This window comes from Anastrepha ludens, chromosome 4 (genome assembly GCF_028408465.1).
Source record: "Anastrepha ludens isolate Willacy chromosome 4, idAnaLude1.1, whole genome shotgun sequence".
NCBI classification, from domain to species: domain Eukaryota; kingdom Metazoa; phylum Arthropoda; class Insecta; order Diptera; family Tephritidae; genus Anastrepha; species Anastrepha ludens.
The window spans coordinates 129,983,304-130,000,000 of record NC_071500.1 but is presented as its reverse complement, the minus strand read 5'-3'; the positions used below and the strand labels follow the sequence as shown (position 1 = coordinate 130,000,000).

At 38.0% G+C, this 16,697-nt stretch overlaps 1 protein-coding gene across 7 annotated transcripts in view; it reads right to left on the bottom strand.

The window, feature by feature from the left end:
* Positions 1 to 16,697, bottom strand: part of LOC128861204 (protein cortex) — a 59,326-nt gene that overhangs the window by 19,528 nt on the left and 23,101 nt on the right. For 5 of the 7 annotated variants that reach the window (XM_054099160.1, XM_054099161.1, XM_054099159.1 and 2 more), the window contains 4 exons: positions 15,447 to 15,581; positions 15,144 to 15,390; positions 5,802 to 5,984; positions 4,194 to 4,574 (listed from right to left, as the gene is read on the bottom strand). In XM_054099160.1, coding sequence (XP_053955135.1) covers positions 4,194 to 4,574; positions 5,802 to 5,984; positions 15,144 to 15,390; positions 15,447 to 15,581 — 946 coding nt within the window. The remainder of the gene's footprint in view (positions 1 to 4,193; positions 4,575 to 5,801; positions 5,985 to 15,143; positions 15,391 to 15,446; positions 15,582 to 16,697) is intronic. The other 2 variants (XM_054099158.1, XM_054099162.1) reach the window with 2 other exon arrangements.

Sequence of the window (16,697 nt, the reverse complement as noted above, 5' to 3'; positions counted from 1 at the left end):
ATTCTATTAAGACTATTATAAAAACCATTAATTTCTGATAAATCAATGCTTAAAAAACTATCAATGTCATGAATTTCGGCTGAAGAATTTACGTTAGAAGCCATAAAAGCAGCCGAGTATCGAGTGGGGACCAACTCAAGCGACATAAATTAAAATCACCAATGAGAACGCCACCTCCTCTGGAACATCCAGATTTGACAGGGTCATGGTCTTTACTGAAAACATCGTACAAATTGAGGTAAAAAATTTCACAGTCGGAAAAGTTTTCATTCAGCCAAGATTCAACGAATACAAAAATATCAAAGTCTAAGAAAGAACTTTTCATATACACAGTCGAGCAATTAGTCCGAAGTCCAGATATATTTTGAAAATACACTCTTAGTAATTGATTAATAGTGATGGAGTTAGCTGCAGCAGTTACGCACTTAGAGGTGGAGTGACGTCTTTTTGAAAAAAGTGAATGGCCGAGTTTTTACGATCGCAGGCCATATATCCGAATTAAAAGTTGATTTTCTTGAAATCCTTTACGGGGGTATCCTTTTTGATTAGCATATAGCATGAAAGAAATTTGCAGTCAATTTCTGCATGTTTCGCAACATAGTTCACAATATCGGCTACTGTCAATGTGTTAGAGAATGATGATGTGCAGCCACTTCAAACTCATGTCAAATATCCATTGCGTGAGCAATGCAATAATACAGAGTGCATTACAAGAGGTTTGACGTATATTTTCTTTACCGTTGTCAAAGAATGAAATAGGTTCTGGAGCCTGATGGTATATTACTTCAACGAAACTAATAGGTGATGCTTTCCATTTCAATTCAACCGGGCTATTCGGGTCATGTTCTTCGATTTCGATGTAACTCAAATATGTTGCTCTCTGGTCAAAATAATGAGACACGTATTTTTTTGTTCGCCCGAAAAAAAATTTTTTCAAGAGTTATCGGCAATTTTGTTTTTCGGCTCAAACTCGATTTTTTTTAATTAATAGGACTATCAATAAGTTCGTGCGGTTTTACAACAGATGGCGTAACTTGATTATTATTCCATCGATCCACATTTCCAAACACTCATTGGAGAGCTACTGTCGTAAGGCACAAACGTCAGTATAAGTTTTTTATTTGAAGCGTAAACAACAATATTTTTACCACACTTGAAAATGTCGAATTTCGTGCCAAATAATGTGTTTTTGCGGGGAATTCTTCTTCATTATTTTAATATGAAGAAAAAAGCAGCCGAAAGTCATCGTATCTTGGTGGAAGTTTATGGTGAGCATGCTCTATCTGAGCGAACGTGCCAGAAGTGGTTTGCACGCTTTAAAAGTGGTGATTTTGGCTTGGAAGACGAAGAACGCGAGGGTGCGCCGCCAAAGTTCATGGATACCGAATTGGAGGAATTGCTCGATCAAGATCCGGCTCAAACGCAAGAAGAGGTTGCAAAAACTTTGGGAGTTGATCAATCAACCATTTCCAAACGTTTAAAAGCCATGGGAATGATCCGAAAGGTAGGCCATTGGGTGCCGTATGAATTGAAGCCAAGAGACGTTGAACGCCGTTTTATGGCATGCGAACAACTGCTTCAACGGCACAAAAGAAAGGGTTTTTTGCATCGAATTGTGACTGGCGATGAAAAGTGGGTCCATTACGACAATCCAAAACGTCGGGCAACGTATGGATACCCTGGCCATGCTTCAACATCGACGTCGGCGCAGAATATTCATGGCCTGAAGGTTATGCTGTGTATCTGGTGGGACCAGCTGGGTGTTGTGTATTATGAGCTACTGAAACCGAATGAAACGATTACGGGGGATGTCTACCGACGACAATTGATGCGTTTGAGCCGAGCACTGCGAGAAAAACGGCCGCAATACGCCGATAGACACGACAAAGTTATTTTGCAACATGACAATGCTCGGCCACATGTTGCACAAGTGGTCAAAACATACTTAGAAACGCTCAAATGGGATGTCCTACCCCACCCGCCGTATAGTCCAGACCTTGCGCCATCCGATTACTATCTCTTCCGATCGATGCAACATGGCCTGGCTGACCAGCACTTCCGTAATTACGATGAAGTCAAAAAATGGATCGATTCGTGGATTGCGGCAAAACCGACCGAATTTTTCACAAAGGGAATCCGTGAATTGCCAGAAAGATGGGAAAAAGTAGTAGTAAGCGATGGACAATATTTTGAATATTAAATTTGTAACCATTTTACGTCAATAAAGTTTCAAATTTCGAAAAAAAACCGCACGAACTTATTGATAGTCCTATTATATAAGAAACTTTTTTTTTTAAATGCCCATAACTTAGTCAAATATAAACCCATTTTAATAATTCTGGGTTCGAAATGATCGTAATTACTTACACAAGCGACTTCATGTAGAAACAATTGCAAAAACGTAGTTAAAAATCAGGTATCATTTCGCTATGGGAGGAAAGGCAACTGTTTTTCAAACGGAAATTTTTGCCATTCTAAAAGTATCAGAATGGATAATTGAGAGGAGATGGAGCGGGAAACAGATTAGAGTCTTTAGTGGCATTCAACGCAAAGCAAACCTCAAAGATTGTTCAAGAATGTAAGAAGAAACTTAATACTGTTGCAAGACAGAATAAGCTCGTACGCCAGGACCCTGCGGGGTTCAAGGTAAGGGGGTGTCCATAAATTACGTGAGGTGTTTTTTTCAATTTTCTGAAGCTCCCTCCCCCCCTGGTGAGATGTCGTGAGACTTTATTCAACCCCCTCCCCCATCCCCCAATCTCACGTGAGATTTTTCAAAATGTGGGTTTCTTATGTAAACGCGTTGGATTGTTATTGTAAAAAGAAAAAAAATTTGCTTCGTGCTTTTATTTACGACTAGTTAAGACTAGTAATCAATATTGCTGAGAGTTATAAGTGTAATAAAAATTTAACAATAGAAGACTTAAATCGTAACTACTGCGATTAAAAAAAAATATCTACTCTAATTCAGTTCATGGAGAATCATGCGCGGTTTCAAGAGAGACTATTGGGACCAACATGTCCATATGATTTTCAGTAAAATCATGTGCTCCTTCAACTTCGTTCTAATCTAGCCACTCTAAGCCGTTGACGCTTGCGCACAGTAACTCATTAGCTCGTCTTGTGACAATCCGTGAGGGTCGCACTTTGCGGAACATACGCGCTTGCTTAGCTGGTGCAATGTGAGCTGCTCGCCTGTGCTCTGTAGCTCTTGTGATAGATGCGAAGTAAATACCGCATGTACTGCAGCATATTTTCTCTAAATCATCACGTATACTTGGGCAATAGAGATCAATAGGTGTGCTGATGAAGGCATTCAGCGGTTGAATCGGTACGCGTATTAGAAATGGAGCAAATGATTTTCCGTCATGTTCTTTAAAGTCCGGAATTGTCAAACGTCAACCTGAGTGATAGAGCGTTCGGCTCATAGTGGCGCGAAAACAACCGACGGGCTACACTGTACCGCAAATTCAGATTAAATTGAGCTATTTGGTATAAAACAAATATGGTAGTTTGACAGTAGTAATGTATAATGTCGAAGTATGAATGAAATTATTTTCTTTCGAACGAATTAGTGAATGATCTTAATCATACTACGATTACGCTTGAGATTAAATCTTAACCATGTACAATTTTTTTGTTTCAATCAGAAAAAAAATTGCGTGATATTTGCCGAGACCCCCCCTCTCTCCAACATAAGATTAGATGAGATTTGACTCGACCCCCTCCCGCCCTAAAACATCTCACGTAATTTATGGACGCCCCCTAATGAAATTGCCGGTGAATTGGACAACTGTGAATCAGCGGTTCCCCCACAGGAACCAGAGCCAATAATCGAAATCAGTTCTGCAGGAACCAAGAAGCGAATCAGCGATGTAACAGGCTAGGAAACAAACAATACCAGGCTTATAAACGGACTCTTGATATGAAACAAGTAAGGTAGGAACCCTACTGCGTTAGTTTCTAAGAATAAACAAAATAGTGCATGCAACTGCATGTGAATTACTTAACGGTCGTAGCGGATAAACGATAGCTCTCTATACTTCCTCCTGGTAAAAAAAGTAATGTATTTTGATTATTGAACTGTTATAAAATTGGTATATTTACGATATTCTGCTTCAAAAATATTTGTTTAGGAGATGTTTGTATTACACATCTATCTATATATAAACTGGTTCAGCAATTATACTTACCTATAACGAGGTCCTCGCCGTTCCAAGGGTGCCAATCGAAATCGGTATGAAGCTTTCGTTTTGAACATACAACAAGATACACGTCACATGAACTCCAATTATAAATCACAATGTTTCCTCCTGTATCTCCACTAGCTAGGTACCTCATATGCGGTGAGATCTTAATTCTAACTATAGGCATCTTATGGCGATGAACTTTTCTTAGTACCTTCAAATCGGGAACAGAAAGTATGTACAAGCATCCTGATCCAGTTCCACATATAACTTGAGTTCCCGTGGGGTTCCAGACTATGCTATGCAAATCAGAATGGTCTGCAGAGAACACTTTCCCATTTACAACCACAAATTTTGTTGAATAACCGGCTTTCCACAATTCTAAAACTTAAAAATAATATGAATGTATAATAGGTATGCTTATTCTTAAAATTATATAGAATTAATAATCTGATCTCAACGAGCTATAATTTTAGTCTAGTAGTCGAGAGCTAGGAGTAAATCCGGAAAAAACGAATCTGATACTTTTTTGCAGTAGCCTTGCACTGGATAGGAAGCTAAATTGCGAAGTTAGGTGGCAGATGGAGTACGCAAAGCAATGACAGCGTTGTACCTCTGCAGAAGGTTAATTTGGAAAAAATTGGGGATGGAATCCAGAATAATACATTGGTCATACACAGCGGAAGCGTTTCTCTACGATGGTATTGTAGTATGGTGGAATTACCTTGAGAAGGCGTCAACATTGACTCGCATCTGTTCTCAAAACTAGATCAATGCCAACCATGCCATCGAAAGCATTATAAGCGACACTAAACTTGCTTCCAATAGGGCTGCTGGCGAAATATATCGCTAACAGTGCGGCAATAGGATTGAACTTCTTAAGGGGTCAAACATATGAACATGCCGAATATCTTAAAGAAGGCTGAGTCATTCCACCACAATGGAAAGTTAGCGTAACGACCCCAATTGCAGAATCGCCTGACTATTGTGGGCCGACTTTCAATACAAATTTTTTTTTCTAATCATTATCGGCCGCCGTAACCGAATGGGATGGTGAGTTACTAAGATTCGCAAGTCCCCGGGCATGAGACACCAAATGATAGAAAATGTTATTTTCTAATAGCGATCGCCACTCGGCAGGCAATGGCAAACATTCGAGTGTATTTCTGACATGTAAAAGCTCCTCATATAAACTGCTTATGCTTAATGTGTTATAAAAACATATCGTCACATGAAATCAAAAAAGCCCTAAGTTACATTTTAAAAATTTTACAGGAGAAGCAAAAAACCGTTTAAAATGAAAATGTTTTATTCACCGTCACCGTCACCGGCTTTTCGAATTTTTTATACCAACGTTGGTTGTTGGATTATAAAATTTTAAAGGAACATGTATAATGATACGGTGCATAATAATCAACTAAAAAGTCGATTTTGAATTTTTTGTAACTTAGGGCTTTTTGAATTCATATGACGATATGTACATATCTCAGATATGTGTAACAAGGTGTAATACTATTCTAATTGTTTCGGAATTAATAACTACATTGAAGCGAGGAGCATCGCAATGAGGTAAAAATACAAAATAGTTTACTAATACAAAATAGTTATACATACCTGGATATTCGTTTGTTTTGCATCCGATCGCTAGTATTTTTCCATCGGGAGAATAAGCCAAGGACTTTATACTTTTCACATTAAATAACATGGTAACATCATCGGATCGTTTCCAAATTATCATATCTTGTCCGAAAGATGCTACAATTTGTTCATTAATGGACCAATCCACCATATTAGGATCTAAAATCGAAAATATTTTAATATTAGGCCCAATAAAGTAGTGATATTTTCATCTATTCGATAACACGGTACGTAGGCGATTTGGATGCTCCTCGTAGCAAATTTTTCGACTACAGCCTCAAATATAAAATGAGGTAGCGAAAAGATCTCTACTAGAGCAAAATTTAAACAGAGACATATATGAGTGTTTTAAATAATACACACTGTTGGAAAATATAATAGAAGCAAATATTTTCACGCAATTTTTTTAACTATTTTTTTTTTGAAAACTCCGGATTATTTATTCCTTAAAAGTTCAAACAATAAATCCAAATATTCTACAACATAATAAAATTTTATTGAGTTTGCCAAACATTCCTTGGGAAAAATAATAGAAACAAAAAGTTTTGCAACAAAAAATCAGTGTTGAAAAAATGCTTGCAAGAGGAAGAAATTATATATATAAATTTTTTTTTTTTTGCCTCTTTTTTTTCTTTTTTTGCCTCCTTTATTAATTACACCTGTCGTATGACACTAAGTAATTCTTTTTACAGTATTCATTTCATAACATTAATCATTATCAATATTAGATTTTGGTTAAGTTTTGTGAGTTTACAAGTGTATGTACATAGCTTTAAATTATTCTAGTTATCAGTGAAATTATTGAGTTGGGGTTGGTCGTTTGAGTCGCCTGGAGTTTGCCCTTTCTGCTGATGGGAGTTGTCGCATGTCAGTATTTGTATGGTTCATTAAACGGGCAATATGATTTGTGCTGCGTTTGCGCATGATTTCTGCTACTGTATCGATGTTGAGGTCGCGCTGAATATCTTCGTTTGGGACGTTTCGTTTGCATTGGTTATAGTTCTGAGAATTTATGATTGTAGTCGTTGTCGTAATGTCAATGTTACTTTTACTTGCAGTTCCCCAGATTTCTATGCCGTATGCCCAGAATGGCACAATCACAGTTTTGTATATAAGGGTTTTATTCAACAATGGTAGTTTCGAGCGCCTGCCAAGTAGCCAGTATAGTTGTCGGAATCTGTTTTTTACCTCATTTCTTTTCAACATGATATGTTCTTTCCAGAGAAGTTTAGAGTCAATAGTCATTCCAAGGTATCTTGCTTTAGTGTCTATCGGGATTTGCTTCTAAGGTTTTATGAGTTGCCAATAGGACCGTGTCATCTGCAAAAGTTGCTATCATGTCGATATTTGCAGGCAAGGGAATATCAGCTGTGTACAGTACGTATAGTACAGGCCCTAGTACACTGTCCTGAGGTACACCATGAGTTCCATTGTTGAATGTTAGAGTATTTGTCTCTATATTTCACGTAAAAGTATCTATTTGCTAACTAGCTTTTCATTAACAAATACGAGTAGTAGTCGAGTGGAAGATACTGTTTGAGTTTAAATATTAAACCCTTGTGCCACACGCTGTCGAAAGCTTTCGCTACATAAAGAGACACAGAAACGCATGTATTTCTTTTATCAATTTCTGACAATATTTTATTTGTTACACTATGTACCTGTTCTATTGTTGAATGTTTTCTACGAAATCCAAATTGGTGTGAAGGAAATAAGTTTCGCGCCTGTAGTATGAGGTCCAGGCGGTCAAGTATCAGCTTCTCAAAAAGTTTGCATAATGATGGTAATAAATTAATTGGTCTGTATGAAGAAACTTCAGAGGCCTCTTTATTAGGTTTGGGTATTGCGATGATTTCAGCAACCTTCCAAGGCAGTGGAAAATACTTCACTCGTAATGCTGAGTTAAATATATTTCTTAAGTAGAGAGTGGTTTTGTCAGGTAACTCCTTTAGAATCCTTCCTGTGATTCCGTCATATCCTGGGGATTTATTTACGTCAATTTTTGTCTCAATTGCTATTCGTATTTCTTTCGAAGTTATTTTATGTATATTTATGTTATTTGTGAGGTGGGCATGAAATTCAGAATTGTCATTGGCTTGGTTATTACGTTGATTTGTAAATGTTTTTTTTTAAATGATCAGCGAGTGTTTTTGCTTTTTCTTTTGGTGTTTTCGCCCAAGAATTTGTCCTTGTCCTTAAGGGGGGTTGGTGCATAACTGTGTTGTCGATTTTTTTGCAGGCCTTCCATAGTGTATAGTTTGTAGCTCCACTAGCTCCCATTGATGCGATATATTTTTCAAAGTTTTCACCTTGTCCACTTTTAATATATCTTTAATTTCTTTTGTTGCTATATTCATCCTTTTTTTAATATCTGGTGATCGTGTAGATTGCCATTGTTGCCTTAATTTTCGTTTTTCTCTGATTTTTTACAAGATTTTATGGAGTAATTTGTGTTTGTTGTTACTCATCTTGACTATAGGTGTGGAAGTTGTTGTTGCATACAGTATACTGTCAGTGAAGTATACGATTGCGGAGTCTATTTCTTTTTCGCTGTTTAGCGGGCCCTTATTGTTAAGGCTTTGCTCCATAATTTCACGAAAATAGTCCCAGTTCGTATAATTATTGTAAAATTAATGTGCCTTGTAGTTTAAGATAGGACTGGTTTCATACCTTAATAATATTGGAGAATGGTCAGATGAGAGGTCAAAGCTTGGAGTTATTTGCAGTAGCTCACTTTTAATATCTTTCGTAATGTAAAAGTCAATTAAAGTCAAAGTATAGTGCCTTAGACTTTTTATATTTAGGAGGGCAGTATATGGCAGAAAGGGTTAAATGTCCACCAAAGTCCTCAATTTGTATAGATGTCGCTTGCAAGTAGTCCTGTCTATAGTGGTTCACATCAATGCATTTAATACCTTTGTTTATAATTACTGCCGATCAAACGTGTGCCTTGTCATCAAAGTGATTGGTGCGATAAATAGTATAGTTAGGAATGTTTAAGTAATTTCTATCTGTGAAATATGTTTCAGATATTAGAGCTGCGTCTATGTTATTATTTTTTAGGAATGTTTTTAGTTCCAGTGCATGTTGGCTTAGATCATTAGCGTTCCACAGGACAATTCTTAATTTATCTTGTTTGTTCATTAAATTTAGCGAAAAGTACCGTGATCATGTTTATCATTGCAGACATTTGTGAGATTAATTGTTTCATCATATCTTTCAACTCTGAAATTTCTTTGTTTTCCGTTATATTTGCTCCAATAGATTGAGCATCATTTTTAGCGTTTATGGCTGTTACTTGGGCATAAGATAAATTTGGTGTTGTAGTACTGTGTTGGGTTGTCACATTGTCTAGTGTAGTTTGTGATACAACTTTTTCTTCTGTGTTTGTAATTGTGGTGGGATTTTTCTGTCTGAGACTTGGAAATTGCTATATTTTTTATGATTTATAAATCATACAGCCCTTGTAATTGGCTGTGTGGCTTTTACCACAGAGAGCACATTTTATTTCGTTAATGTCCTTTACTGGACATTCTATGTCTTTAGGACTTCCAGCACATTTGACACACGCAGGTGTTTTAAAACAAAAATTTTTTGTGTGACCGTATTTTTGGCAGTTTGTGCATTGAGGCAAAGTGCCTTTTTGATGTGGAGGCTCAAATTTAATTTGCGGGTGCAGAGCTCTGCAGCAGGGGGCTACGTAGTTGCGTGCCCACTCACGGGTGGTGCGCAGGCCAGAGCACCTCCGAAAGTGGCACCAGCCATTGCAAGAATTGTACTTGGCTGTTGTCAGGTTCGCAGGAACTCTGGTCTGACACAAGGAACAGACTGTACGGGAGACCAAGAGCTGCTGATTTGTCCCCGCACTGGGATTGGAGCAGGAGGGTTGTGGGTCGATAAGGAAATTGTGTTGCACCTGTGGGCTCCTGACCGTTAAGGTTTGGTTTGTGACGGCAGTTTCACGTGCCGGCACATTCGACGATATAAGCTTTGAGGCAGCCGTGGCCACATACCTTGTGGACGAGTCCCTGTGTGTCGTAAGGCTTGAACAGGTCTTAAGAAGGCACCACCCGGTTAGCTGCGGTGCCCCAGAGTTGTATGACATATGAACATACTGGGTTTAGAATAGCTGAGTACATTGAGAGCTTATTTTCGAGGGATACACGGGAATTGCGATTTAACAGCCAATAAAGACTTCGAAGTTTGATTCTTACATAGTGCCTTGCGTTTAGTAAAAATATGGGTTTGCAATGTGAGCTTGGAGACAAGATGCATTCCGTATGATGCATGTATGTTTGTGTTATTCTGTTTAACGGATGCGCAAGTGTTTCGCTTGAGTGTAAAAGTAACTTGAACAGACTTTGTCTCATTTGATTTCATTTCCCAGTCTTTGAGCCATTGAGTTATTTTATCAAGCCCCCTTTGGAATTTAAGAGAAGCCATATCAGAGTTAATTGCGAGTAAGCCGATGTCATCTGCAAATGTACCGACGATAGTTCATTTTGTTTCACAAAAAAGTGCCGACTTTATAGGTAGGATTTGATGAAGATATAATAATTTGTGGGTAGAGTAGCCTTTATTTTGCAAGTAAACTATCATGCCAGACACGGTCGAAGGCTTCAAGTATGTCGAGCAGTGCAGCTGTGGAATACTTCTTCTCTTTCATTTTCGGTCTTCAATTATGAGCAACATTCTTTTGAGAAATAGTAACTCCAAATCTTTTGAGGTAATAGGCAACAAGCCGATAAGATTACACTCTTTCGGCGCTTTTTCCGGCCTTAAGGATCATTCTTATTAGTAAACCTTTCTATTGGGGAGGAACAAAACTAATTAATATTGAGGCATTGTCTATATGCATCAGGTCTCCGTAGCCGAATGGGTTGGTGCGTGGCTACCATTCGGAATTCAGAGAGAACGTAGGTGCGAATCTCGGTGAAATACCAAAATGAAGAAAACATTTTTCTAGTACCGGCAATGGCAAGCCTACGAGTGTATTTCTGCCATGAAAAAACTTCTCATAAAAAATATTTGCCGTTCGGAGTCGGCTTAAAGCTGTAGGTCTCTCCATTTGTGGAACAACTTCAAGACGCACGGCACAAATAGGAGGAAGAGCTCGGCCAAACACCTAAAAAAGGTGTACGCGAAAGATATTCCTTCTGCTGGTAGTTGCTTGAATATTTCTCCAGTGATAAACAGACTCGAGGCCTTCGAAATGTGGATTTTTAGGCGAATTTTGAAAATTCCGTGTACCGATCTGGTTTCTAACATAGAGGTTCTATGACGAGTTAATCGAGAACTTGAACTTCGACAAACAATAAAACGTCGCAAGACTGGTTATCTTGGACATATCATGTGAAACACCAAATACCACATGTTACAATTAATACTGGAAGGAAAAAATTAACTTTTAACTTTTAACTTTAACCTTTATCAAGATCCGACTTAGCCCATTTGTTATTTTTCATTTTAATGGCTGATTGTGCTAAGGCTGGCCTTTGGAATTTTTTTCCTGCTTTCCAAAGAGAGTAATCTGAGAAAGAGGATGCATCGGGGTTATTGAGATAGTTTTGTAGTTGAGAGTTACGTTCATTTTTGAGAAGTGCCTTAAGTTCATGTGTAAGCGAGTTCAGATTTTTTTTTGTTTTTTGTCTCCATGGTGTCTGGTTTGTTGCTAATTCTTTCTCGCCTGACGTTTTTCTATCAGTTTTTTCAACGATACGAGATATCTGTGAGTGTTGTCGCTTAGTTACGCAAGGTGTGGATTTCCAAGCTCCCTGCTGGACGCAGCTATTAAAATGCTCTACTGCATTAGTTACATATATCTTCCTTGGTCTTGAGAGGGTGCTTCAGATCAATTACTGAGGATACAAGCGTTCGGAAGTACTTATTTCATCGTCTTCAAAGTAAGCTCTCCCGATATAAAAAAAAATTTCAAACGGATTTTCCGAAACGGGAATTCGCCTTAAATTATCCTTTATGTCTACTATCGATTAAAACGAGTGCCTCGAAGTGATAAATTGAGTTTTGAAAAAAAATTAATTATAATTTTGTTCATATCGATAACCTAGTGAGATGCTGGGGAAATAAGTTTTTTCAAACAAAGCTGTAAAAAATATGTAATCAAAGGCCTTCTCCTGAGCAGAGCCCAGATATAGAGAGCAGAGAAGAGGCGCCTCGATTAAGATGTTACAATTTTTTTCTTTCTGTAAAGTTAAAAAAGTCCATAAATTTTTTTGAATGAGAGAGCTGACCCTGACAATTTTAGAGTCGTTGTCTCACTGTGGTATAATATATAGAAACGCGTTTCATAAAATGTACTTATATTGAAATAGTTGTGCCGTCGATCGTAATTAGATGTAACCTCTTTCGTTCACATATTTCCCTTTTTTCCTAAACACTTTTTGAAACAGAATGTATGTAAGTAGCATACATACAGTAGCCCCAAGTGAAACTCGTATAGTTAAAAAAAAATTATTTATTTTCATAAATCATAAGTAAAACAAACGGTTCAAAAAAGTTATTGCATGCTTTATTATATATATATATATATATAATTGGCGTGTACACCCTTTTTGGGTGTTTGGCCGACTCCGAACGGCATATATTTTTATGAAGAGCTTTTTCATGGCAGAAATACACTTGGAGGTTTGCCATTGCCTGCCGAGAGGCGACTGCTATTAGAAAAATGTTTTTCTTAATTTTGGTGTTTCACCGAGATTCGAACCTACGTTCTCTCTGTGAATTCCGAATGGTAGTCACGCTCCAACCCATTCGGCTATAGCGGCCGAATTATTACGACAGTGGTATCAATCAAGAACAAAATACTAAAACTGAAATTTTTAATTCAATTACATTTTAAGTGAGTGAAAAAATAAAATTCATATAATTCAATGCCAAAGTGAAACTCGTACATTATATAAAAGTAAAATTAATGTAAATATTGATATTTCATTTGTATGCCTTCGTTTCTGATAACCATGTGTAATCTATTTGGCATACTTTTAACAAATTTTTCACAAAAGCTGGGCTAAATTTTTTGCCATTCGTCCTGAAGGACCCTCATGTCATCCTTTGATATGCTATGCTGGCGAATTTTTCCATCGAGATAGCTCCACAAGTTCTCAATGGGGTTTAAATCTGGACTCTGGGCTGGTGTATCTATGACATGCGCACTATTATAAATACTATTATAGCAAGCACGACCTCACATTATACGCTTTCGCTTCGGTCATTGTCCTGATAAAAATTAAATTCTTCCCCCAGACCAAGTTTTTCTTTACAAAGCGCCAATTTTTCTTTTAAAATGTTAAGATACACTGCCTGATTCATAATACCTTCAATAAGATGCAATTCTCCTGGCCCCCAGATGCATAAAATGAACCTCACACCGTTACCCACCACCTTGCTTTACTGTAGGCTTCATATTTTTGGCAAGTAACAATTCATTTGATCTTCTCCATACATAGGGTCTGCCATTTGAACCAAAAAGGTTGAACTTGCTTTTATCACTGAATAGCACGTTCCGCCAAAATGAGAAATCTTTGGATTGAGGTTCCTTGGCAAATCGCAGCGTTTCATTACGATTGCATTACGTTCGTTGATATGGGGTTTATGCCTTGCTCTTCTGCTTTATTGAGTATATTTCTAATTGTCTGTGGGCAACATTTTTTCCTCAAATCATTTACGGCGATTGTAGCGAGTTTCAGTGTACTTAAAAATGGAACTTTTTTGACTTGCCATAAAATATATTGTTAATCACTCGAAGAGAAAATTTTGTTATTTGCAACCTTTAATCTATTTTTCCCATCTTTGTACCGTTTTATGATGCACGGTCGATAGGCTTCGATTTACATTTTTAGATATTTCCCGAAGCGGTTTTTGGTTTTCGTAATGATGAATTACTAATTTTCACACTTCAACACTGGTTTGTCTTCTTTGCCTGCCCATTGTGTCACAAATGACACAATATTCAACATATGGCAAAGAAGTTTAATGTTTGGGGCTTCCCCGAACTCCACTTTAAAAATAACGTGAAATTAGGTGTGGTTGCCAGCAATGTTTCCTGATAAATTAACACAGTACGAGTTTCGCTTTTGCGTTGAAAATTGCCACTTGTTAAGTAATTTGTTTTTATTTTAATTACCTAGTATATTAATTAAATAAAACCAATTAGTTTTTATGGGATTTCGCTTAGAGCTACGGTTTGTATATGTAAGTTTGATAATAACTTAATATGATTGGAAAATTATAAAATAACAGTTCTAAATATAGCGATCTTGATGAAGTTCAACCCATATTTTGGCAACTATAGTAAAATCTGTTAGATGAACACTGTACTCATATAAACAGATAATTTCATCTCCACTCCACCAAGGCTCCGCCAATAAATCTGAATATTAAATTTTAACATATACAAGGTGAAGTCCAAAATAAACAAGACTGGCGTCATAACTTTATTTTTGATGACGCCATCTTTTTAATGAGTTAGTGCGTTGGAAGTTACATCCCTACCTGACTTCCAGTGAAAGCTTGGTGCCACTCGGTTCAGTGGAAGCGAAGTTATTGCGTATAAAGTGTCAATATGTTTGTATCATCGGTACAAAATAGAGTTTCGAACAAAGAGCTAATATCAAATTTTGTTTTAAAATCGGGAAAACGTTTACCGAAACATTTGAATTTATAAAAGAAGTTTATGGCGATAATCGTCTATCTCATGCTAGAGTTCATGAGTGGTTTACGCGTTTCAGAGATGGTTGTGAGGGCATAAATGACAATGAAAATACAGGCCGCCCAAAATCAGTAATCACCGAAAACTCCATCGAAATTGTTCGTAAATTTATCAAGAATGACCCGAAATCATCGTTGAAATTGATGAAATTGAAACATTGATTTATCGCATTTTAACTGATCATTTGGGCTAACGAAAGGCCTGTGTACGTTTCATTCCGCACTAGTTAACTGAGGACCAAAAATTGCTCAGAATTCAAAATTCGAAAGACCCTATACAACATTGTAACTGGTGATGAAACGTGGTGCTTCCAACATGAACCTGAAACCAAGCGTCAAAATGCCGAATGGAAGGCCCCAGACGAGCCACCACCCAAAAAATCGTGTTTAGAGAAGTCAAATCTCAGGGCGATGCTCATTTGTTTTTACGATTTCAAGGGAATTGTCCACAGGGAGTTCGTGCCAACGGGCCAAACCGACAACGCAATTTCAAAGTTATCAGAACAAAGCTCCTGTCGTTTCTATTTTAACTCATTTTTGTTTATTTTGGACTTCATCTAGTACATACATACATAAATAAATTTTATTTACCAAAAGTTGAGTCAAATCCTGGTGAATCATGTGTAGTCTCGGCAAATGCAAGTGGTTTCGAGCGAGGAATGCAACGCCAATCGTAGTCATCTGAATATTCGTTAAGGCACTCCAAAATATTCGCATTATTTTCTAAACCTTTTACTATTTGATCACTAAGGTGCAGAATTCTTTCCTCTTTCAACTTGAAAACTTTATTTATTGCAATTTTCAGGCTATTTTGCCTCCAGTAATTAGCCGCGAAACGCTAGTGGAAAATAATGTGACAAAGATCGAAAATCATTTTTTCTTATAAGTACTTACTACTTTGAGGACATCTTTCTCCATATTTTTGGTTACAAATTTAAGGTTTCTCTTTAGGCTATCCGAAAAATAGCGTCGAGGTATAAACCGATCTCCATAAGATAATGCAGTAATGCCAATTTCTTTGGGGTACATCTACAGAAAAAGTTTATTTAAGTTATGGTTATTGGGTTTGTTTAATACATTTTAGTAAGCAAACCCAAATATCTAAGATGAATTTGTATACGAGCAAAAAAGATTTATGGAAAACTTAAGCTAAAAGCCGATTGCACATTTGAGAGTGTAGACTGAAAACAAACTTACCCACATACTTCTCCTGCTACGGCAGGCACTTTGACCCGATGCAATATAAATAAAAATCAAAACCAAAACAAAGGCAATACAAAAACAAAAAATAACAAAAACAATACCTATAACAACAACAAAAAGGGCAAGAAGAAGCTGGGCAAGCATCTCCTCGCGGGGCTCTCAGAGGCGGAAGTGCTGCTCTTTGAGGAACACTCCCGTGAGGATGATGAATCATCCACCAGCCGTGGGGTGTACCGCGAACAAGCCGTAGATGCTGAGAAAACGAGTGGGTCAGTCCCCACAGACTCAGCATCTATAACAGTAAAGCGAGGAGACCCTCGAAGAATCTCACCAACCAAAACCTTCGCTGTTGCTACCTTGCACAAGGCTGGATACCTGTCGGGCTAGTAACCGACCGGAGGATTCCCAGCTGCGAGATCGGGAGCCATCTCTAGCAAGCAGGAGCCACAAACCTCTCCGGCACTTAGAGTCCGGGGAGTCGTCTGACTCAAGCAAGAGAAAAGGTAGGCGAAGGAGGGGCATACGCCCGACTCTCCCATTACCTGGTCAACCCGGCGCGTTGGGCGACCCCTACAGGAAAAAGTTGAGTGGCGCGTGAGTGAAAAATAGTACCTGCTGGATAACAAAGGGCAGCAGACAAGCTACTCGGATACTCTCAAAGGCATCCGCTTGGCAGTGATGCTCAAAACATATCCTACGGAGACCCTAGATCAGGAAGACCTAACTGTGCTTCAAGAGGTCAAAATGGACGAGGTCATTAAACGGTGAACTCATCTGCTGGTTTTTTGTGGGGTGTACCTCCGGCCGAGTCTACTACTTAGGGACTGCGATAAACCCTCCGTATGCATAATTTCACAGTGCACCTGCCAAGGGGCGCATACAAGTCTGCGGAATATGCAGTAGGGCTGCGGAAAGCTCAGAACAGCGGCTGGAAAACTGAAG